The sequence below is a fragment of the Arachis ipaensis genome, chromosome B3, assembly GCF_059453495.1.
Source record: "Arachis ipaensis isolate K30076 ecotype BB chromosome B3, ASM5945349v1, whole genome shotgun sequence".
Lineage (NCBI taxonomy): Eukaryota > Viridiplantae > Streptophyta > Magnoliopsida > Fabales > Fabaceae > Arachis > Arachis ipaensis.
This window is the reverse complement of record NC_142438.1, coordinates 23,868,424-23,892,326: the sequence shown is the minus strand read 5'-3', so window position 1 is coordinate 23,892,326 and position 23,903 is coordinate 23,868,424. Positions and strand designations below refer to the sequence as shown.

Sequence of the window (23,903 nt, the reverse complement as noted above, 5' to 3'; positions counted from 1 at the left end):
AAAAAGAACCTGACGAGGTCTTACGGATCGCTAAAATAATAACTTAAAGACTGGTCGAACGTTAAGATGTCGAACCAAGTCAACCCAAGTTATAAGTAAACCCTGGAAAGAGGTCTGGCCAACCCTATTAAAGAGAATTACTTTAACGTAGAAGGGCCCGACATAACAAAGTCAGCCCAAAATGAAAAGTTATCAAAGTAGTCCCTAAAAGAGATCTGACAAAGATCCAAGAAAGAGGACTACAAAAAAATAACTTAAAGGAGACCGATATAACCAAGTCAGACTCCTACTACTAAAAAGTTATCAAAGTAGTCCCTAAAAGAGATCTGACAAAGATCCAAGAAAGAGGACTACAAAAAATAACTTAAAGGAGACCGATATAACCAAGTCGGACTCCTACTATCGAAAAAGTTATCAAAGTAATCCCTGAAAGAGACCTAACAAAGGTCCAAAAAAGAGGATTACCAAAATAACTTAGAAGGGGACCAACGCAAAGGAATCGGTCACAAATACAGAAAACCGAGAAACAAGTTGGATTTATACAATCACAGCCTCAAAGGATCCAAGATACAAGCAAATAAAGCAAAGTAATCCAAGGAGATCGAGCAGCAAGATTTCGAACATCAATAGAAAAACAAAAAAGATGTCAAGTCAAACAACTACTTTTACTCTATAAAGTTATAAGGCCTGGAAGGCCACCAAAACCTACCACGAAGAGATAACAAGTTACTTTTTGTTCCTCATAAAAAGTTTCTAAGAAGCGTCAGCAAATAAATAAAAAAGTTCTAAAAGAGCCCACAAGCCGGGCCAACTACACAAATTTTCAAGAAGAGATCAGCAAGCGTCAGGAGCCTTCTTGGCAGCATCAGGACAAGGAGAAGGAGGGCGAGTCTGGATCGGCACAGCATCCACAGTTCTATCCTCCCGATTCAGGATCTGGCAATCCGAGTCGGGCACAGCAGGAGGAACCGAAGAGGTCGGCACTTTGGTAGAGGACACAGGGGGAGCAACAACATCATCATCATCACCCTCATCATCAGGGACAATCTTTCCATCCCTGACTATATTATCCAGGCTAAAAAGGGTGAGGTCGGCCTCGGGAGCAATGACCTGAACTTGCTCCCTCAAGTTCTCATAAGCAGCAGTCACGCTGCCAACGAGATGACTTTAGAGCTCAGCATAATCTTCCCGAACACTGTCAAGCTCTCCCCTCAGGCGCATCACCTCCCGATAAGATGAAAGGTAACTCTCCTTGTGCATCAGGACTGCGTCCTCAGCCAACCTCAAAGAAGCCACCAACGACTGAGAACTCGCCTCCTCATTCTTCAAGTCCTTCTCCAGCTTGGCTACCTTCGTCTCAAGCTCCTCCTTTAACTCCTTCATCCGATCAAACTCTTGTTTCGCCTCCTCCATAAACGCCTTAGTAGCGTGGAGAGGGAGATTCTGAGCAGTCCGATATATGGCAGCCGACATATACGCCATCTTCACATGATTTCGAGCCATAAACTCCAAGTGATGGAGGATGGACACATCGTCCATGGAGAGAGCGCCGTAGGGACCGATTTGTTGATCCACGAATTCAATAGCATTAAAATCAGGAGCATCGAGGTCAAAGGGCTCAGCAGTCTTTTGTTTTTTATTGGGAGGAGCAATAGAAGGAGCAGCAGAGGTGACGTGAGGATCTACCAAATGAACTTGGGGTGTAGGGATCACTTTCTTCACCCCGGCGGAACTCTGCACTGATGGCTTCTCGCGCACTTGGGAGGATCCCTCCCCAGCCGCCTTGGCAGCAACATTTCTGGCAGCAGTTGCCCTCTGCGCCCTCTTAAAAGCTTTCATGGATTCACTATTCTTCATTGCCTCTGCAAATAAAACAGAAAATCAGTTACAAGTCGGACAAGTCGGAAAGACAACTACAAGCAACATACACGGATAATAAAGAAAACACAAAGATACCCAGTTCAGTTTGGAGAAGAGAATGATTGGTTAGAAATTTCTTTGTGTCGAGATGGGGAGGTTGACCCCAGCGTTCTTCCAAGATAGTCACAAAGGCTCGCTCAGCATCATCCAACATCTCCCACGAATACCTGGAGACCCTCACGTCTTTTTGTCATTCCAAGGGAAAAGCAGGTTTGTTATTTTCATCCAGAAAAAAGGGCCGAGCTCTTTCAACAGCTCGGACCTTGAAAAAGTAGTTTTTAAAATCACGGAACGACTCGTCAAACATGGAAAAAACTTTCTTTCCCTGGGTAGAACGAAAGGAGACCCAAGCTGACTTCTTTTTTACCACACCGGGCTTAGTCAAGACAAAAAGATAGAAAAAGAGAGATTAGAAAGCAGGAATACCAAAACCATTGCACAACAATTGGAAAATTTTTAAATAAAACCCCAGGAATTGGGGTGAAGTTGAGAAGGGGCAACATTACAAGACCATAACAGGTCGGTTTCAAATTTGATAAAAGGAAGGGTGATACCCAGCTGACCAAAGAAAAAATCATAAGCATAAAAGAAAGGGCGACCATCAACAACCCGAGTTGGAAAGCAGACTCTCTCGTCAGAAGAGGGAGAGACAAGTTCATAGTTCTTCTCATCACCAGAATTACTACAGACACTATGAAACTGCCTAAGCTGAGCACAAAATTCAGAATCAACCAGCGAGACACACATGAGAACCATGGAGTCCACCCAATCGGCCATACCCGCGGGAACCTGGGAAGGCATCTCTACAACGTTATTTCGGGAAGACATAAGGTCAACTAAATCCTAAAAAAAGAAAAGAAGAATGGATTACTTAAAAACATCTCGGATAGAGGGCAAAACATCTCGACGGGCGGATAAACAAAAAGGGAAAACCCCAAGACTCAAGACAAAGGTCTTGGGGCATCCCTTGGAGGCAGTAAACAAAGCAAGGTCTTTAAGTTATTTCTAAAACCTACATCTCGGCACTCATCAAAATAAAATCCAGAAAGAAAACAAAGGAAGCAAAAAATGCAAAAGGTCCACCCTCCTACAGTTTATCAGCAGAAAAACAGCAAAGGCACAAACTTTTTCGAAATCAAGCAAAAAATCACCAGCAAAGAGCAAGCACTAACATCAAACACGCCAAGTAGAAATCATCAAAGGTGCAAACTTTGTCAGAATAAAAAAAAATCTCCAAACAAAGCGAGGAACAGATGCAGATTCTCTATCGATATCAGACAAGAAACAACCAGAAGCAACAACAAAACCCTAGAAAGCCTCGACAGAAATGCCAAGAGAATGCGTAAAAGAAAGTCAGGGAAAACACATTACAGTGACAAGCAAATACAAGACCTCAAAAAAGATTCAAACTTTCAAACATGCAAAATCAAAGCTTCACTAAAAAACTGAAGACGAAGCTATGAAAGAAGCAAGAAAGCCAATACCAACCTGGAAAAAGTAGCAAGCTTCAGGGAAATTGAGGATGGAAGACGAAATCTGGAATTGCCCTCTCACGAGCAAAAAAGCACGAACAAAAGCAGTATCACAGAGAGAAACGCGAAACCACAAAACTCCAGGCAAAAACAGAAGCTTCAGAAAAATCACCAAGCGACGTCGCAAGAAAAGTTGAAATGTGGGTGAAAGGCAGAAAATGAATAAGTGCGAAGAAGTTACAAAAAGGGCAAAGGAGAGAAACCGTTTCTTGAATGCAGAATTCAAAAATAGAGAAGTTAGGGGAAACGGGGCAATTAAATGCCAATTAAATGCGGATATTAAAAATAACTTGCATTCCCAAAAAAGCGCTAATACAAAAGCACGCGCTTGTAGAGGAAAAACGTTCTACATTCAAAAGCTGCTACAAAAAGGAGTCGACAAGATGCTTGAGTTCGGCTTCGCTACAAGAAAGACCGAAGTCAAGGACTCGACCTCAACAAAGAAGACCGAGCTCAAGCAGGGGCACTGTTCATACCCTGGGTCGAGATATCCGACCTGGGGTGATCGACGATAAAGCGACCGACCTCTTTAGGTCAAGCGGACCGACTTCTTTACGAAGAACTCGGCCAAATCGACAGGAAAGCCCAAAAAGGGCCCAATTCAAGGAATACGACCCAAATCCAAAGGTCGTTCAGGCCTACAGAGAGAAGGGCGGTTCCGTTGAAGATACGCTGACCTCAACCCAAAAGATAAAGATAAGATAAGATAACTAACTTATCTTATCCAAAGGTCACATCTCACCATTATAAATACACTAGAACACCCAAGTATAACTCATACTCTGATTCTACATAACACCTGTTTAATACCCATGCTAACTTAAGCATCGGAGTCTCTTGCAGGTACCCCCCACCCTCCGGTGACGAAGGATCAGCAGTACAACCAGTCCAACAAGTCGGACACGACAGCTCCGGTCGTCTCCTACCAGCCGGACACGTCGGTACCGATCCGTACAGAGGATCTCAACCGAGATCGACCTCCAGTTTCAGGTAACCCTCGGAACAGTGTTCTTGGTGTTCATCTTGACATTCATAGTGTTCTTGCATGCATCACATGTTTTGATCCAAAATTTTCATGCATTGAGTCTTTTTGATGTTTTTCTCGTTCATCATTAAAAATTCAAAAATAAAAAAAATATCTTTCCCTTTTTCACTCATAAAATTCGAAAATTTGAGTTGACTTTTTCAAAAAATTTTAAAATTAAGTTGTTTCTTATGAATCAAATCAAATTTTCAATTTAAAAATTCTATCTTTTTCAAATCTTTTTCAAAAAATCAAATCTTTTTCACTTTTTCTTTCATAATTTCGAAAATTTTAATTTGATTTTCAAAATCTTTTTCTTATTTCTATTTCATATTATCAAAGTTAATGCTAACAATTAATGTGATTGATTCAAAAATTTTAAAAGTTTGTTACTTGCCTCTTAAGAAAGGTTCAATCTTTAATTTTTAAATCATATCTTTTTAGTTTCTTGTTAGTCAAGTAATCAACTTTAATTTTTAAAATCAAATCTTTTTAAATTTCTTTTTCAAATCTTTTTTTTCAAAATAAGTTTCAATCACATCTTTTTCAAAATCTTTTCTAACTTCTTATCTTTTCAAAATTAATTTTCAAATCTTTTTCAAAACTACCTAACTAATTCTCTCTCTAATTTTCGAAAATCCCTTCCCTCTTTTTCAAAATTCCTTTTTTTTAACTAATTATTTTTAATTTTTAATTTAATTTGATTTCAATTTTAATTTTCAAAATTTAACTTTAAATTTTATTTTTAATTTAATTAATTTTCGAAATTCCCTCTCTCTCATCTCCTTCTAATTATTTATTTAATTACTAACAATTCTCTTCATCTCAAAATTCGAACCCTCTTTTCCTCTTGGTGTTCGAATTTCTCTTCTTTTATTCTTATCTTCTTCTACTCACATACAGGAATCTCTATACTGTAACATAGAGGATTCCATATTTTCTTTTCTGTTTTCTTCTTTTTCATATGAGCAGGAACAAGGATAAGAACATTCTTGTTGAAGCTAATCCTGAACCTGAAATGACTCTGAAGAGGAAGCTAAGCGAAGCCAAAGCACGACTCTCTGGAGAAAATCTGACAAATATTTTCGAAAAAGAATGAGACATGGCCAAAAATAATAACAATGCAAGGAAGATGCTTGGTGACTTCACTGCACCAAATTCCAATTTACATGGAAGAAGCATCTCAATTCCTGCCATTGGAGCAAACATTTTTAAGCTTAAACCTCAATTAGTTTCTCTGATGCAACAGAACTGCAAGTTTCATGGACTTCCATCCGAAGATCCTTTTCAGTTCTTAACTGAATTCTTGCAGATCTGTGATACTGTTAAGACCAATGGGGTTGATCCCGAGGTCTACAGGCTTATGCTTTTCCCATTTGCTGTAAGAGACAAAGCTAGAATATGGTTGGACTCTCAACCTAAGGATAGCCTGAACTCTTGGGATAAGCTGGTCACAGCTTTCTTAGCCAAGTTCTTTCCTCCTCAAAAGCTTAGTAAGCTTAGAGTGGATGTTCAAACCTTCAAACAGAAAGAAGGTGAATCCCTCTATGAAGCTTGGGAGAGATACAAGGAACTGACCAAAAAGTGTCCTTCTGACATGCTTTCAGAATGGACCATCCTGGATATATTCTATGATGGTCTGTCTGAGCTATCAAAGATGTCACTGGATCATTCTGCAGGTGGATCCATTCACCTAAAGAAGACGCCTGCAGAAGCTCAAGAACTCATTGACATGGTTGCAAATAACCAATTCATGTACATTTCTGAAAGGAATCCTGTGAATAATGGAACGCCTATGAGGAAGGGAGTTATTGAAATAGATACTCTGAATGCCATATTGGCTCAGAATAAAATATTGACTCAGCAAGTCAATATGATCTCTCAGAGTCTGAATGGATTGAAGGAATCAACCAACAGTACTAAAAAGGCATCTTCAGAAGAAGAAGCTTATGATCCTGAGAACCCTGCAATAGCAGAAGTGAATTACATGGGTGAACCCTATGGAAACACCTATAATCCCTCATGGAGAAATCATCCAAATTTCTCATGGAAGGATCAACAAAAGCCTCAACAAGGCTTTAACAATGGTGGAAAAAACAGGTTTAGCAATAGCAAGTCTTTTCCATCATCCACTCAGCAAAAGACAGAGAGTCCTGAGCAGGATCCATCTAGCTTAGCAAATATAGTCTCTGATCTATCTAAGGCCACTTTAAGTTTTATGAATGAAACAAGGTCCTCCATTAGAAATCTGGAGGCACAAGTGGGCCAGCTGAGTAAAAGGGTCACTGAAACCCTTCCTAGTACTCTCCCAAGCAATACAGAAGAGAATCCAAAAAGAGAATGCAAGGTCGTTGAATTAACCATCATGGCCGAACCTACAAGGGAGGGAGAGGACGTGAATCCCAGTGAGGAAGACCTCCTGGGACGTCCAGTGATCAACAAGGAGTTTCTCTCTGAGGAACTAAAGGAATCTGAGACTCATCTAGAGACCATAGAGATTCCATTGAACCTCCTTATACCATTCATGAGCTCTGATGAGTATTCTTCTTCTGAAGAGAATGAAGATGTTACTGAAGAGCAAGTTGCCAAGTACCTTGGTGCAATCATGAAGCTGAATGCCAAATTATTTGGTAATGAGACTTGGGAAGATGAACCTCCCTTGCTCACCAATGAACTGAGTGATCTGGATCAACTGACATTGCCTCAGAAGAAACAGGATCCTGGAAAGTTCTTAATACCTTGTACCATAGGCACCATGACCTTTGAGAAGGCTCTATGTGACCTTGGGTCAGGGATAAACCTCATGCCACTCTCTGTAATGGAGAAACTGGGAATCTTTGAGGTGCAAGCTGCCAGAATCTCATTAGAGATGGCAGACAACTCAAGAAAACAGGCTTATGGACAAGTAGAGGACGTGCTAGTAAAGGTTAAAGGCCTTTACATCCCTGCTGATTTCATAATCCTAGACACTGGGAAGGATGAGAATGAATCCATCATCCTTGGAAGACCCTTCCTAGCCACAGCAAGAGCTGTGATTGATGTGGACAGAGGAGAATTGATCCTTCAACTGAATGAGGACAACCTTGTGTTTAAAACTCAAGGATCTCCTTCTGTAACCATAGAGAGGAAGCATGAAAAGCTTCTCTCACTGCAGAGTCAACCAAAGTCCCCACAGTCAAACTCTAAGTTTGGTGTTGAACCCCCACATTCAAACTCTAAGTTTGGTGTTGGGAGGTTCCAACCTTGCTCTGAACATATGTGAGGCTCCATGAGAGCTCACTATCAAGCTATTGACAATAAAGAAGCGCTTGTTAGGAGGCAACCCAATGTTATCTAATTATATTTATTTATTTTCTATTGTTATTTTATGTTTTCTTTAGGTTGATGATCATGTGAAGTCACAAAAACTACTGAAAAATAAAAAATAGAGTGAAAAATAGAATGAAAAATAGCACACCCTGGAGGAGAACAGTTTGGCGTTTAAACGCCAGAAACAAGCATCTGTCTGGCGTTTAACGCCAGAAACAGGCACCAAGCTGGCGTTTAACGCCAGAAACAAGCATCTACCTGGCGTTAAACACCAGAACAGAGCATGGAAGTGGCATTTAACGCCAGAAACAGGCAGCAATCTGGCGTTAAACGCCAGGATTGCATGTATAGGGCGTTTTACATGTCTAAAGGGTACAGGGATAAAAAATCCTTGACACCTCAGGATCTGTGGACCCCACAGGATCCCCACCTAACCCTATTCTCTCCTCTTCACACCTTTTCATAACTCTCTTCCCCAAATGCCCTTCACCAATCACTTCAACTACTCTTTTCCATCACCCCCTCACCACTCACATCCATCTTCTCTTCTCCATAAACCCCACCTACCTTCAAATTCAAAATATTTTCCCTCCCAAACCCAACCCTAAATGGCCGAACCCTAAACCCCTCCCCACTTCTATATAAACCCCTCATTCCTTCTTCTATTTCATACAACACAACCCTCTCTTTTTCCACTTGGCCGAAACATACTCTCTCTCCCTCTCCTCCATTTCTCTTCTTCTTCTACTTCTTTCTTTCTTCTTTTGCTCGGGGACGAGCAAACATTTTAAGTTTCGTGTGGTAAAAGCATTGCTTTTTGTTTTTTCATAACCATTTATGGCACCTAAGGCCAGAGAAACCTCTAGAAAGAGGAAAGAGAAGGCAATTGCTTCCACCTCTGAGTCATGGGAGATGGAGAGATTCATCTCAAAGGTCCATCAAGACCACTTCTATGAAGTTGTGGCCAAGAAGAAAGTGATCCCTGAGGTTCCTTTCAAGCTCAAAAGGAATGAGTATCCGGAGATCCGACTTGAGATTCAAAGAAGAGGTTGGGAAGTTCTCACCAACCCCATTCAACAAGTCGGGATCCTAATAGTTCAAGAGTTCTATGCAAACGCATGGATCACAAGGAACCATGATCAACGTGTGAACCCAAATCCAAAGCATTGGCTTACTATGGTTCGGAGAAAATACTTAGATTTTAGTCCAGAAAATGTAAGGCTGGCGTTCAACTTGCCAATGATTGAAGAAAATGCACGTCCCTTCACAAGAAGGGTCAACTTTGATCAAAGGTTGGACCAAGTCCTCATAGACATATGTGAGGAAGGAGCTCAATGAAAAATTGACTCAAGAGGCAAGCCGGTTCAACTAAGAAGGCATGACCTCAAACCAGTGGCTAGGGGATGGCTAGAGTTCATTTAACGCTCAATCATTCCTACTAGTAACCGGTCTGAAGTTACTATAGACCGGGCCATCATGATCCATAGTATCATGATTGGAGAGGAGGTAGAAGTTCATGAGATTATACCTCAAGAACTTTACAAGGTGGCTGACAAGTCCTCCACTTGGGCAAGGTTAGCCTTTCCTCACCTCATATGCCACCTCTACAATTCAGTTGGAATTAACATAGAGGAAGATATCCTCATTGAAGAGGATAAGCCCATCACTAAGAAAAGGATGGAGCAAACAAGAGATCATGGACCTCCACATGAGCATGAGGAGATTTCTCACCATGAAATCCCTGAGATGCCTCAAGGGATGCACTTCCCTCCACAAAACTATTGGGAACAAATTAACACTTTCCTAGGAGAATTAAGTTCCAACATGGGACAACTAAGGGTGGAGCACCAAGAGCACTCCATCATCCTTCATGAAATTAGAGAAGATCAAAGAGCTATGAGGGAGGAGCAAGAAAGACAAGGAAGAGACATAGAGGAGCTCAAGAGCACCATTGGTTCTTCAAGAAGAGGAAGACGCCACCCTCACTAAGGTGGACTCATTTCTTAATCTCCTTGTTTATTTATTTTCTTGTTTTTCGATTTTTGAGCTTTATGTTTATTTATATTTGTGTCTTATTACATGATCATTAGTGTCTAAGTGTCTATGCCTTAAAGTTATGAATATGAATCCATCACCTCTCTTGAATGAAAAATATTTTAATTACAAAAGAACAAGAAGTACATGGTTTCGAATTCATCCTTGAAACTAGTTTAATTATTTTGATGTGGTGGCAACACTTTTTGTTTTCTGAATGTATGCTTGAACAGTGCATATGTGTTTTGAAGTTGTTGTTTATGAATGCTAAATATGTTGGCTCTTGAAAGAATGATGAAAAGGAGAAATGTTATTTGATAATCTGAAAAATCATAAAAATGATTCTTGAAGCAAGAAAAAGCAGTGAATACAAAAGCTTGCAGAAAAAAAAAAGAAAAAAAAATGGTAAAAAGAAATAGAAAAAGAAAAAGCCAAAAGCTCTTTAAACCAAAAGGCAAGAGCAAAAAGCCAATAGCCCTTAAAACCAAAAGGCAAGGGTAAATAAAAAGGATCCAAGGCTTTGAGCATCAGTGGATAGGAGGGCCTAAAGGAATAAAATCCTGGCCTAAGCGGCTAAACCAAGCTGTCCCTAACCATGTGCTTGTGGCGTGAAGGTGTCAAGTGAAAACTTGAGACTGAGCAGTTAAAGTCAAGGTCCAAAGCAAAAATAGAGTGTGCTTAAGAACCCTGGACACCTCTAATTGGACACTTTAGCAAAGCTGAGTCATAATCTGAAAAGGTTCACCCAGTTATGTGTCTGTGGCATTTATGTATCCGGTGGTAATACTGGAAAACAAAGTGCTTAGGGTCACGGCCAAGACTCATAAAGTAGCTGTGTTCAAGAATCAACATACTGAACTAGGAGAATCAATAACAATATCTGAATTCTAAGTTCCTATAGATGCCAATCATTCTGAACCTCAATGGATAAAGTGAGATGCCAAAACTATTCAAGAGGCAAAAAGCTACAAGTCCCGCTCATCTGATTGGAGCTAAGTTTCATTGATATTTTGGAATTTATAGTATATTCTCTTCTTTTTATCCTATTTTATTTTCAGTTGCTTGGGGACAAGCAACAATTTAAGTTTGGTGTTGTGATGAGCGGATAATTTATACGCTTTTTGGCATTGTTTTTACATAGTTTTCAGTATGATTTAGTTAGTTTTTAAGTATATTTTTATTATTTTTTAAATAAAAATCACATTTCTAGACTTTACTATGAGTTTGTGTATTTTTCTATGATTTCAGGTAATTTCTGGCTGAAATTGAGGGACTTGAGCAAAAATCAGATTCAGAGGTTGAAGAAGGACTGCAGATGCTATTGGATTCTGACCTCCCTGTACTCAAAGTAGATTTTCTGGAGCTACAGAACTTCAAATGGCGCGCTCTCAATTGTGTTGGAAAGTAGACATTCAGAGCTTTCCAGCAATATATAATAGTCCATACTTTGATTAAGGATAGATGACGTAAACTGGCGTTGAACTCCAGTTTCATGCTGCATTCTGGAGTCAAACGCCAGAAACAGGTAGCAAAGTGGAGTTAAACGCCAGAAACAGGTTACAAACTGGCGTTCAACTCCAGGAAAGACCTCTACACGTGTAAAGTTCAATGCTCAGCCCAAGCACACACCAAGTGGGCCCCGGAAGTAGATTTCTGCATCATTTACTCATTTCTGTAAACCCTAGTAACTAGTTTAATATAAATAGGACTTTTTACTATCTTTGTAAGGGATCTTTGATTAGTTTTTATGCTATCTTAGACTTTCATGGGGTCTGGCCATTCGGCCATGCCTGGACCATTATCACTTATGTATTTTCAAACGGTAGAGTTTCTACACACCATAGATTAAGGTGTGGAGCTCTGCTGTTCCTCATGAATTAATACAAAGTACTACTGTTTTTCTATTCAATTCAAGCTTATTCCTATTCTAAGATATCCATTCGCACCCAAGAACATGATGAATGTGATGATTATGTGACGCTCATCATCATTCTCACTCATGAACGCGTGCCTGACAAACACTTCCGTTCTACATGCAAACAAGCTAGAATGAATATCTCTTAGATATCTAATACAGAGGATCGAGTCCGAGATATTAGAATCTTCGTGGTATAAGTTAGAACCCATGGATGGCCATTCTTGAGATCCAGAAAGTCTAAACCTTGTCTGTGGTATTCCGAGTAGGATCTAGGAAGGGATGGCTGTGACGAGCTTCAAACTCGCGAGTGCTGGACGTAGTGACAGACGCAAAAGGATAGTAAATCCTATTCCAGTATGATCGAGAACCTACAGATGATTAGCCATGCAGTGACAGCGCATTGGACCATTTTCACAAAGAGGATGGGATGTAGCCATTGACAACGGTGATGCCCTACATAAAGCTTGCCATGGAAAGGAGTAGAAATGGTTGGATGAAGACAGCAGGAAAGCAGAGGTTCAGAGGAACGAAAGCATCTCTATACGCTTATCTGAAATTCTCACCAATGAATTACATAAGTACCTCTATCTTTATTTTACGTTTTATTTATCTTTTTATCTCCATAACCATTTGAATTCGCCTGACTGAGATTTACAAGGTGACTATAGCTTGCTTCAAGCCGACAATCTCCGTGGGATCGACCCTTACTCACGTAAGGTTTATTACTTGGACGGCCCAGTGCACTTGCTGGTCAGTTGTACGAAGTTGTGACAAAGAATTAAGATTATGAACGTGCGTATAAAGTTTTCAGCGCCGTTACCAAGGAATAGAACCGTCACGATTTCTGCGCATCGTGTTACCTGGCTCAGCAGAACAAGGGGGTTATTCATGTGTACTACGAACATGGAGTATCTGAGCCTGTGTATATTGAAGAAGCAGAACAAGTGGTTTCTGACAAGGAGCTGATGCTGATACCAACCATTATTCCCACCCCAAAACCCACCACCAATGCCACATCTGAACCAATTCCCAGCACAACACCATGCAATCCAACTTCTGAACCAAATAATACTACTGAATCCACAAAACCAAAGGAGCCACCTACCTCATTGGCTGCTGGTAACTGAAACAAAGCAGAAAAAACTTCCCCTCCAACCCACTGCAAGTCTTGGACCTAAGCCCAATCCACCACCAAAAACAATGGCCCAACCCAGTATAAGCAAGCCCAAAATCCCACAAAAAAAATGCTCCAACCCACTGCAATTCCAAAACCTTGGTCCAAAGGAAAAGAAATCAAGAAGGCTAAAATAAAGAGAGACTGTAAGAATGTAAAAATAGCAGCAGCATGTAGAAGGAGGCCACTGACAAGAGCTGCTGCTACTGGAAATATTGCAAGAACAACTGGTAAAGGAAAACAACCCAAGACAGCCTTTGTTACTTTGTCTAGTTCAGAGGGATCCTCAGACATCCATGACAGTGATGATAGTGCAGAGGATGAAGCATATAGGCCTGGTGGTGATGAAGTGTCCAGTGAAGAAGACTTGCCTCCGGATAGGTCAGCAGCAAAGAGTAATATGAAATTGAGAAGTAGGCCAGGAAAGAAACTTACAAAAGGAAAGAAGTCTGTTATGGTTGAAGATGCTGGTCCTGTTTGTGCAGACTCAGATTCTGAGGATGATGAAATCATTTTTGGACCGATTCCTAAGTTTGGATCATCAGTTGCTCCTTATCATGATGTGCAGGATGATGCTTATAATGATTCTGATGGTGGAGACTCATGGCACTCGGAAGAAATGAAGACTCCTCCAAACTCTGAGGATGAGTTGGAGGAAGTTGATTCAGATGACATATTCCCTGCATTTAGAGAAGGAGGGAGGTTTGGAGAGCTTAGGCTAGAGGTTGGAATGACTTTCACTACAAAAATGGAGTTCAAAGAGGCTGTGCGTGAGTATTGCATACAAGAGGGTAGAAGGATTTGGTTTAAGAAGAACGATAACGTGAGGATGAGAGCTGTGTGTAAGGATGAGAGCTGTGGCTGGCTTGTGTATACCTCTAATAATACTGAGAACAATTGCTGGTAGATAAAGATATTCATGGATGACCACACCTGTGCAAGAGAGACCAAAAATAGACTAGCTAATAGGAAGTGGCTAGCCTACAAATTGGTGAAGAAGCTAAGAAAATATCCAAATCTGAGACACTCCGAGGCTGCACAATATTTTAAGACCGAATGTGATCTGGAACTAAACAAGTCTTCACTGACCAGGGCCTTAGGAGATGCTAGATCTGTTGTGTACGGTGATGCAGCTGCCCAATATGGCATGATGAGGGATTATGGGCTGATACTGCTAAAGAGCAATCCAGGATCCACTGTCACAGTTAGGGTTATACCTCAGCCCAACCCTGATGATGATCCAATTTTCGAGAAGATGTATGTTTGTTTGGAGGGATGTAAAAAAGGATTTCTGGCTGGTTGCAAACCCCTCATAGTCTTGGATGGAGCTTTTCTGAAGACACGGCATGGTGGTTAGATATTGTCTGCAATTGGCCAAGATGCAAACAACCATATATATGTTATTGCCTATGCAATTGTCCCTGTTGAGAACACTGAAAACTGGAGATGGTTCTTGGAATTACTTCATCAAGACCTGGGGGATTATAAGAAGAACAAGCTGTGTTTTATCTCAAATATGCAGAAGGTATGCAATATTTATAGGTTGTCACTTAAAATGATGTTTATACACTGGGCTACTGATTATATATGTTGAATTAATCTATTGTGACTTAAAATGATGTTTATACACTGGTTGTGACTTAATAGTTCTTAGTTATAACAAGTCACTGGTTGTTACTTATTAGTTACATATTGGGTGTGTTTCAACATGATGATTATACACTGGGCTGCTTTCTATATATGCTGAATTAATCTATTGTGACTTATTTATACAGTGGTTGTGCCTTAAGAGTTCTAAGTTAATTAGTGTCAATCTATCTATTGTAGTTACCTATATGATGTTAATACACTGGGCTGCTGTCTATATATGCAAAATTAATCCTGGACTGATTATATGCTGTATAATATTCTGTCAATCTATTGTTACTCATTTATCCTGTTCTGCATAATGTTCTGTAACAGTTCTGTGTAGGGACTAGTTTGATGTCACTTACATAAGTGTAGGGACTAGTTTGATGTCACTTGAACAAGTCTAGGGACTATTTTGATGTCACTTATATAAGTGTAGGGACAATTTTGCTACCCGAAAACAACTATCTGACCCCTTCTTTGGTATCTGAAACAGGGCCTTATAAATGCAGTTAAGGAGGTTTTTCCAGATGTCCATCACAGATTCTGTGTTTGGCATCTGTGGAATAACTTCAATAAGCAATGGAAGGATCTCCAGCTTAGAGGGCTACTTTGGGATTGTGCAAGGTGTACTAGCCAAGATGGCTTCCTTGATATCATCAAAAAGATTGAAAGGGTTAATAAGGAAGCCTGGGAGTATTTGAACAAGTAGCCTAGAGACTCTTGGAGCCGGACATTCTTCAGTAATGCACCTAAAATAGATAACATCTGCAACAATACCTGTGAAGTCTTCAACTCCAGGATCAAAGATGCTAGAGCTAAGCCTATTATCACACTCTTGGAAGAAGTCAGAATGTATGCAATGAGGTCCATAGCTAGGAACAAGGTGAAGCTGAATTCGAACACTGGAGTTCTATCTCCTATACAGCACAGCAGGTTAGAAAAGATACGGAAGGAATAAAAAAATTGGGTCCCGATGTGGTCTGGTGACGCAGATTATGAGAAGTTCGAAGTACATGGCTGACCAACCAACATGGTTGTGGACTTGGGAAAGAGGCTTTGCACATGTGGTTTCTAGCAATTGAGTGGTAATATTTTTTAAATTCATTGTTTTAGTCTTATTATCATTATCAACCTTTGTTGTAGGCTTACTGTTGTTGTCTTCGTTGTTGTGTGAATGCTGTTTAGGGATGCCATGTGTGCATGCGTGTGCTGCACTGGCAAGGGCTGGTAAGAGACCGGAGGACTATTGTCATCAGTGGTTGACCATGGAAGCATATAATAACACATATGCCTTCCATATCAATCCAATTCCAGGTCAAGCACTATGAGAAAAGTCACCATATAACAGACCACAAGCACCAAAATTTAGAAACAAGCCCGGACCACTTAAGAAAAAAGAAGAAAATATGCAGATGAGGAGCCAAGTGGGAGTAAGAAGTTGAAGACAAAGATGAAAAGAATATATAAAAAAAGGTCGATGTCGTTGTTGTGGCAAAGCAGAACACACCAGAAGGAACTGTCCAAAGAGAACTGCTGCCGAAGAGGCTGCTGCCGCTGCACAACCCACTGCTGCTAATGGTGGTGAAGGTCAGGCCAACTTTGCTGCCCCTGTCCCAGAAGCCCCAACCTAAATCAATCTTGACCAAAGTCAACCACCCTTGGAAGCAACTGATGACTCTCAACAAGTTCACGAGCTTATATGATTTTAAATTTATCATACTAACATCCTAACCTAGTTTACTAACTATGTTACATTTTTTGGCTGATAGGTTCTACCCTTACCTGTTAGGCCGCCAAAGCTCCCTCTAAAAATAAAGTTAGCCAAGCATTGTGAAAAACCAGCTTCAGGAAGTAGCAATCCACCAGTAACCACCCCACCTGCTGCCATCCCACCAAGAAGTAGTCATACAGCAAGGAATCCTCCACCTAACCCTATGCAAGGTGCAACACAGGAAACTGCTACAAGACTTGCAAATTTCATGAAGTTTGTGCCCAACCCTGGATTCAAGGCACAAAAAATGAAGATTAGGATGATTATGTTTAGGGAAAGCAGGCTGTTTTTTTGTATCTATTTTGCTGATGTTGTTTACAATACCTAAAACATTGTCCCAATGTTGGGGATTTTAGTATTTGAATTTTATCAGGTCAATATGTCAACAACTTTGATATACTTGGTGTTTTGGCTCTATAATGCCTTTTTTGAATCAAACATTACCAATATGAATTATGAATTATGACTTTATTGAATTGAGTTTTCTCAACCTTTTGTTTATATATTATCCTCTATTACAGACTTAAGAGTAGTTCAAATCTTGTCCATTTCTATTTGATTGAAAAGAAGTCCAAAAACAGAAGTATGCATATAATCAAACACTTTAATTTCCATTTCTTTCAAACAAAAGGATAGGAACAAGTACATGAACAAGGAATGCATATAACATGCATGTCATTTGTTTTTTGCTAGATACAGTTGACCCTACTGTCTATCCAGCTTTAATACAAGAACACCAATTACAATCAGTAGCATGAACACAAACATCAAAATTTTTCCCATTTTTAGAACCCTAATTTCAGCTTCTAATTTACCAAATTTCCAAGCCATCTTCATCTTCCATTCTTCATCATCAACAGAATGTCTTGTTCTATCATCACATGGCATGGCATCTTCCAAAACTTTATCAACCCACAAAAACAATCCACACCATTTCTTACCCACAGTCTGCACATCAAAGAAAATTCAATCAGCAAAATTTATATCCATAAATACAGCAATTAACAACAATAATACTTACATTGTAGTTTGGGCAACTCAGGAACGGTCTCCTTGGATTAGAATCTGTCCCTGACCACCGCAGCACCGGTCTCAACCCGCAGGCACACCATTCTGGCAAACGAGCTTCTCTGTTTCTGTTCATTCTCCTCATGATGCTTCCAAATGATCGTGGGTTGTTCGAGCTCCCAGCTGCAATGCTCGTGCTAGCCATAACCGTCAGGCTTCAGAGAGGGAGAAGAGAAGAACACAGCACCGACGAGAAGAGAGCAGAGTGAACAAAGTGGCCTTCAAATTTGGGGATTAGGGTTTTAACTTCACCTGAGGGACCAAATTGAGTCGGAAGAGTTTACTCTGCCACATCAGCTAGCCGTTGTGAGTCCCACGTGTCACCAACGCTGCCAGCTAAGCTTTCCGGTTGCACCAGGTGTCCAGAAATTGCCGGAAGGACAACTTTGAGTTCCGGAGTGCAAGTTCGGGGATGACTTTGAGGAACTTTTAAGTTCAGGGACTACTATGAGGCTCGAGTGCAACTTCAGGGACTACATTGAGGCTTATCTCATGCAAAACAGTATACCAAAATTTGGAAATGTGTAATTGAACAATGAAAAGTCATATCAAATGAATGAAAGAAAGAAAGTTTGAAATAATACTCAATTTAGTTCGTGAAATTTGAGGTTGGAATTAAATTGACAATTAAAATTACAATTGACTTAATTCGGCCCTAAAATTTACAATAGTAATTCACGTTAGCTTCTAAGCTGATTTCTGTAAATGGCGTGTTGATTTTGCACGTTAATTTACTAAGATTTGAACTTCTCACCTAGATTCTATGTGACTAAGACTTAGGGTCCGTTTGGAAAGGTTCAAAAGTAACTTTTTTGATCTTTTGACTTATGTAAAGTAGTAGTATTAATGTCTAGTACAATTTTCAAAACTAAATTGCAGCTTTCTAAGAAGCTATTTAGGAATTTATAAAGAAATTAAAAAAAATAATTTCTCTCATAATACTATTATTTTTTATTACATTTCTATAAAATAAGTACTTTTAGAGCTAAAAATTCAAACACGAAATAACTTATTTATAAGTTACTTTTAATATAGTCATTTATTGTTTAAACTATTTTATCAAAAGGAGTTTAATTAAGCTGTTTACCTAAACGGGCCTTACTAGACTTCTAAAAGCTTGATTGACTCTCCAACATCCTCCGAGGATGACAATAAAAAGTTCAATTTGAAAATTTTGTTGCTCTGGGAGCAACAATCAAGCTACTAGAATTGAACTTTTGTTGCTTTGGGAGCAACAATCAAGCTACTGGAGCTCTAATAAATTTTGATCATATGAAACCTAGGTGAGAAATCTAAATCACAACAAGTTAATGTACCAAATCAACATGTCATTAACGGAAATTAGCCCAAGAGTTAATGTGAGTTACAATTATAAATTTCAAGGTCCAATTTGAATCCATTAAAATGTTAAGGGTCAAATTGAATCAAATTTTAAATTTTTTGGGTCAACTTGAGTAATAACTCAAGAGTTCATACAGAGGTGAGCTTCAACGTAGTATTTAATTTACAACTCAAATGGAAAAACGTTCCATTTTTAGATTATACAGTGTGAAGGAAATTTCCGCAATTTAAATTTGATCCTTTACAAAGAATGTAGTTTTTAGAGGAAGCTGCTTTTATGATGAGAAATATAAGAGTACGAGACCTAACAAGTGTTGACATGCAATGCCTTTCCCCTGATTGGAAATTGAATTATGGTATTTGAACTCCTTTTCTGTCGTCCATTTTGTCGATAAATTTTACCTCATTGAATAAAATGTTGGACAAACTAGCTTGAATCTCACATTTTATACATAAAAACTTTTTTCCTAATGTTGACACGATCTCAATGTCAATGAAAAATCAAGATATGGGAAGACATTTATTACAAAAATGTTTATATGCACCAATTGGCTCTACATAAGGAAGCGTGAAGTAACTTGTATCTGATTTGTTTCACAGAATGACACGCAATTATTACACAAATTACATGTAAATAAAACTAAAGAATTCGCCTGTAATTGTATGAAGAGTAAGCATGTCTTCAGAAAGTGTTGTGCTAAAAAAATTGCTTTATGTCCTTGTCTTTCTTCAGTGTTTGGAAGCTCCATATTTTCGAACTTTTCAAGATCAACTACACAATTTTCAAGAGCAATGGCTCTAATGAATTCAAGTAATACTTCATCAAGATCTATTGGCATTTTGCAAATTAGCAACAATCAATCGGATTTTGGTTTTTTGTCTGCACTGGCACCGGATTGAGTGTTCCTGAAGTGCAGAATGCCAGAAAGACCTCGTCCTCTAGCAAGATGTTCTAGCTCTTCAAGCTTGTGTCCAAGTTGTTCAACTTCTCTAGCCAACTCTTCATTCTTTGTTTTTATTGCCTGAAAGTAACAAAACCAGAGCACAACCTCTGAGATTAAAATATTTCTGGCCCCTACAACTGCATCTACCAAACTGGGTGAAGATGCATCCAGATTAATTCACAACATCGGTCATTGACCTCTCCTAAGTGTCAGTGTAATTATACTCACCCTTTTTACTCGTCAAATCTGAATCTTTTGAAGATTTTACTTTAGAATGTAAAAAAGTAAGGGATTTTACCACTGGGTTACTAAAATTAAAAATGGAAATCATTTTCATTTTATGGATCCATGGGTAAAACCCTTCACTTCTTCCTCTAAAGTGAAATCCTTACTTTAGACAATCACCAGGGAGATAAAAAAAATTAAAAAGAAGAGAAGGGATTGAATGTAATTACATTGAATCTCATAGCCCAGTGTAATTTACCCAAAAATAAATGGATTGCAAGAAACCAGCTTTTTATTGCTTCTTTGAATGGATAAATTACAAGTGAGAGGAAAGTTTAAAAGACAACCTCTATCTCCTGTCTACGTAATTCTTCCTTTCTGGCTTCTGATCTAGAGCTTCTTTGCACCTCAAAGATTACAGCAGCTCCAGCAACCTAAATAGAAGAGAATTAAAATGCATGATGTGCAATAACTCTACATGGAAAACCATTAAACTAGGCAGAAAACATGGGGTGCAAAGAAACAGAGAGAAGACCAAGCAATTCTAAAAATTATAGGAAGCACTTCTTCCCATTAATAAGAAGAAACTGTTTATAATAATAAAATCGTAGAATCGGATTAAGCACCCAATCAAGTTCAGATATGTCATCAAAACAGAGAGACATGCTAAGCATAATGTTACCCCAAGCAGATAACTCCAGGTTCATAAATTATAAAGCCTACACATAATTTCTTGAATCCCCACAACTTCGGTTGAAATAAAACTTCCTTTCAACCTGAACTTGTACAAAAGTCTTATGCTGTGCTTTACATTATTTTCTCTTCCTTTTTCCTAGACGGGAGGACCAGAGATGCTCCTTATAAGAGCAGAAGCAAACAATAGAAAAACTGTCAATAAAGTGTAGATTTCCAATCTCTTCACTTATTGGAGAGAGAAAATCCCTTTAAAAAGATCATTAGCTTTGGTGTAGATGCACCCATCTAACCCTATCTCATAAAACTCGCTTGTCAAAAATCTAAGTGTGGAAATCATGGTCCAACCAGATAGCACATTGCCACACAGGTTCAGCCTCCTTCCATCTCCCAAAACAACTAATCTAGTCAACAAGAACTAATCTAAGGCTGCAAGGCACACCCAACACTTGCCAAAAGATACCAAAGAAAGCATTCTATAGAGGTTAGCCACAAGACAATGTAAAAACAAATATGATACTAACTCCAAGTTTACCCCACACATAACACATACATCACAGGAAATAGCCTTATATGTCCCTCAAACTTGTAAATGTCATTGATATTACTTTCTATTAAGGATGTTGGTCCAAATAAAATATTTGAGTTTAAAGGGAGCTTTGGACTTTCCAGATATGGCCATATGTGTTTATCTAGGTGAAAAGATTTAGATTTGAGGAATAAGTTTGGAACTAAAAAAAGTAAGATTTGCAACTAAACATATCAAAGGAATAAGAGACTGCAACCTTTTATCAGGTTAAAGGACAAAAGAACATTATCAAAGAGATGTAGAAGAATCACTACTTCAGAGAATTCTACCAATTAGGTTACAAAAAGTGTCCCAAAAGTGGAATCCCACAGAACATAAAATCATGGATAGAAGAGTTATATAAGGAAGAGACATATTCCCAGTTATTGATAATGCTTAAATCTTCTTAAACCACATATATAGACAAGAGTACAAGACACTTTGAATCTAGATCCTTTTTAATAGTTTAGTCTATAATTTTTCATGATCTCTATTCACTTCTAACCACGTGTCCAAACGAATTAATAATTATTTGACCATCCTTTCCACAACTAATGCTACCCAAATTTCTTTGCTAATCCTATCTTATGTGTCCACTCATTAAAACATTCTCATCTCAGAATCATTAAGCTTACTCTCAGTACTGGTTCAGTCAACTAACCCCTCCCGGTTTTACACTTTTACTACTCTGTGTCCATGCGCAAAAGAACTTATCATTATGGTTCCCTCTGCAACAAGTGTTCAGATAAATGTTAACAAATTAACCATCCATACTTTGACAGGAACCTGGCTATAAATGGTCTATAATATAGCTAATGCCTCACAGTATCCCTCTTTCTAGTCCCTACAAAATCAATCAAAGCTAACGATCACAAAAAGGTGAATGTCAATTCTAAGAAAAGAAAAGAAAGAAAATAATAAGAGATTAATGAGTGGTGACTTTTCAGCAGAGTCAAACAAGACTTGAGAGGAGATAAGTGTGTCTTTTAAACAAACATCATAACCGAAAAATTCAGCTAGCATAGGGTTGACTTTTGTATCTGACAAAAAGAAAAAGACGGAAAACCCTCAAATCCTCAATCCCTCAACCCTCATTGATACATAGATAACATTCCTGGACCATGCAATGATTCTAAAAGGAACTGAACATGAACTACAACAATCACAACCATAAATCAAAACTTGCACCAAATAGCACAAAATCAACAGAGTAAAAAACACAAACAGGTAGTGGGCATTTCAATGAACAAAGAAAAAGTAAAGATCCAATTACAGAGAAGACGAAGATCTCGCCAAGAAGATCGGCTGCGGCTTGCACGGCTTTCTCCTCATCCAGTGGCCGGATCGCAACATCAGTTGAATGACCATAAATGCGCCTCTGCACTGTTGTCGTAAACCTATGATTCACCTGAAATAATACACAGAAAACACAATCATCAATAGTATATCATACTAATAATGCGTTCTAACGCCGAATTCACTGGAACACGGCCACATCAAAGTGAGTGATGCGAAAATGGGGAAAGGAAGAGAACGATGATGACCTGGGCAACGTTGATGATGAGGTTACGGAACCGAGGGTGGTAGCTAGCTTCTTTCTTGAGCCTGGTGGCAATGGGTTTGCACGCTGTTTTCAAAAGAAGAGTTCCGAGCTTCACCACTGGCAGCACCACCATGACTCTCTCTCTCTCACTCACTCACTCACCTTGATTCTTTCCTTTTTCGGAATACACTGAATTCAAAACTAACCCCAAAGTAATAGTAGTAATTATAATTAATGAAAATAACATTAATTAATTTCAACAACAGAAGCTGGGAATATGAAGAGTGAGTTATGGTAATGGGAAGATTGAAGCAATTGTGTGGGTAATGAGGGAAGCATCTTCGTATCTTTTCTTGCACAACAAGAACATGGAATGGACAACGGTGCGTTCCGCAAAAGACTTCTTTTTTTATGCGACTTTTTTCCTTCTTCTTTTTATTTTATTATTTTATTATTTTTTAGTTCTAGAATTTATTTTTCATTTGGAATAGCCATGGATGTTTTTTATCAATATTGGGAATCGTTACAGCCTGGCCTAAACATCACATGGGTCGACCGACCCACAAACCACCCGACTCGAACGGTCGGGTGCAAGGCGTTCAAGTACTGATCCGGACACGCGTCCTAGACAGCTCTCTACTATAGTTGTATGGGAAAGCTTTGAGGAAGGTGGGTTCTGTCTTTGTGGGACCCGCCTCTGACACGGTATATATGGGGAAGGGTAACTACCCCTCCCCCAAGGTATGTCACATACCATTCTCTCACTTTTCGCCTGCACACTTGACTGACTAGAGCGTCGGAGTATCTTTGCAGGTGACACCCCCCTCTCTACACGAAGAGCTCGGGAAGTCGGTTACCCCTCCTCCAATCCAGCACTCGGAACCAGGCGATTCCCCCTCTCATCAATTCAAGTACCAACCCGAACCGTCCGGTACCCGACCTACCGTACAGAAATGAAGGTGTTTTGCCGGTTTGTGGATGTAGGTTCAACATGTGGAAGACATGGTGATAGAGTGCATCAGCGGCGTGGCAGTTCCCGGCAACACGTAAGGAGCATGGTGATGTGGCGAGTTCAGATTAGGGCTGGCAATACATAACCTACCTGCGGGTACCCAACCCGCTGCAGGTAGGAAAGAAATCGGTCCGGATATGTCTGCGGATAGAGTAAGGTACGGATTTAGGGTGTACCCTACCCGACCCGCACCCC

General features: G+C 39.4%; 1 protein-coding gene and 1 non-coding gene across 2 annotated transcripts; both read right to left on the bottom strand.

The window, feature by feature from the left end:
• Positions 1–5,971: 5,971 nt before the first annotated feature.
• LOC148570067 (small nucleolar RNA R71) lies at positions 5,972–6,079 on the bottom strand. Its single transcript, XR_015908632.1, has one exon. It is a non-coding gene; the product is annotated as a small nucleolar RNA R71 (small nucleolar RNA).
• A 13,132-nt stretch (positions 6,080–19,211) lies between these two features.
• On the bottom strand, positions 19,212–23,178 carry LOC107629807 (Optic atrophy 3 protein (OPA3)). The gene is made up of 4 exons (XM_016332700.3): positions 22,698–23,178; positions 22,427–22,561; positions 20,240–20,326; positions 19,212–19,745 (listed from the first exon to the last, which is right to left on the bottom strand). The coding sequence occupies exons 1-4, from the start codon at positions 22,827–22,829 to the stop codon at positions 19,581–19,583; spliced, it is 519 nt and encodes a 172-aa protein (XP_016188186.1). The 5' UTR covers positions 22,830–23,178; the 3' UTR covers positions 19,212–19,580.
• Between the last annotated feature and the right edge of the window lie 725 nt (positions 23,179–23,903).

Excerpts from the sequence above, each read along its gene's own strand:
- LOC107629807 (XM_016332700.3), bottom strand. The coding sequence starts at position 22,829 with ATGGTGGTGCTGCCAGTGGTGAAGCTCGGAACTCTTCTTTTGAAAACA. Across the intron at positions 20,327-22,426 it reads GCGAGATCTTCGTCTTCTCT|GTTGCTGGAGCTGCTGTAAT; the intron begins GTAATTGGATCT and ends TCTTCTATTTAG. Across the intron at positions 19,746-20,239 it reads TACGTAGACAGGAGATAGAG|GCAATAAAAACAAAGAATGA; the intron begins GTTGTCTTTTAA and ends TGTTACTTTCAG.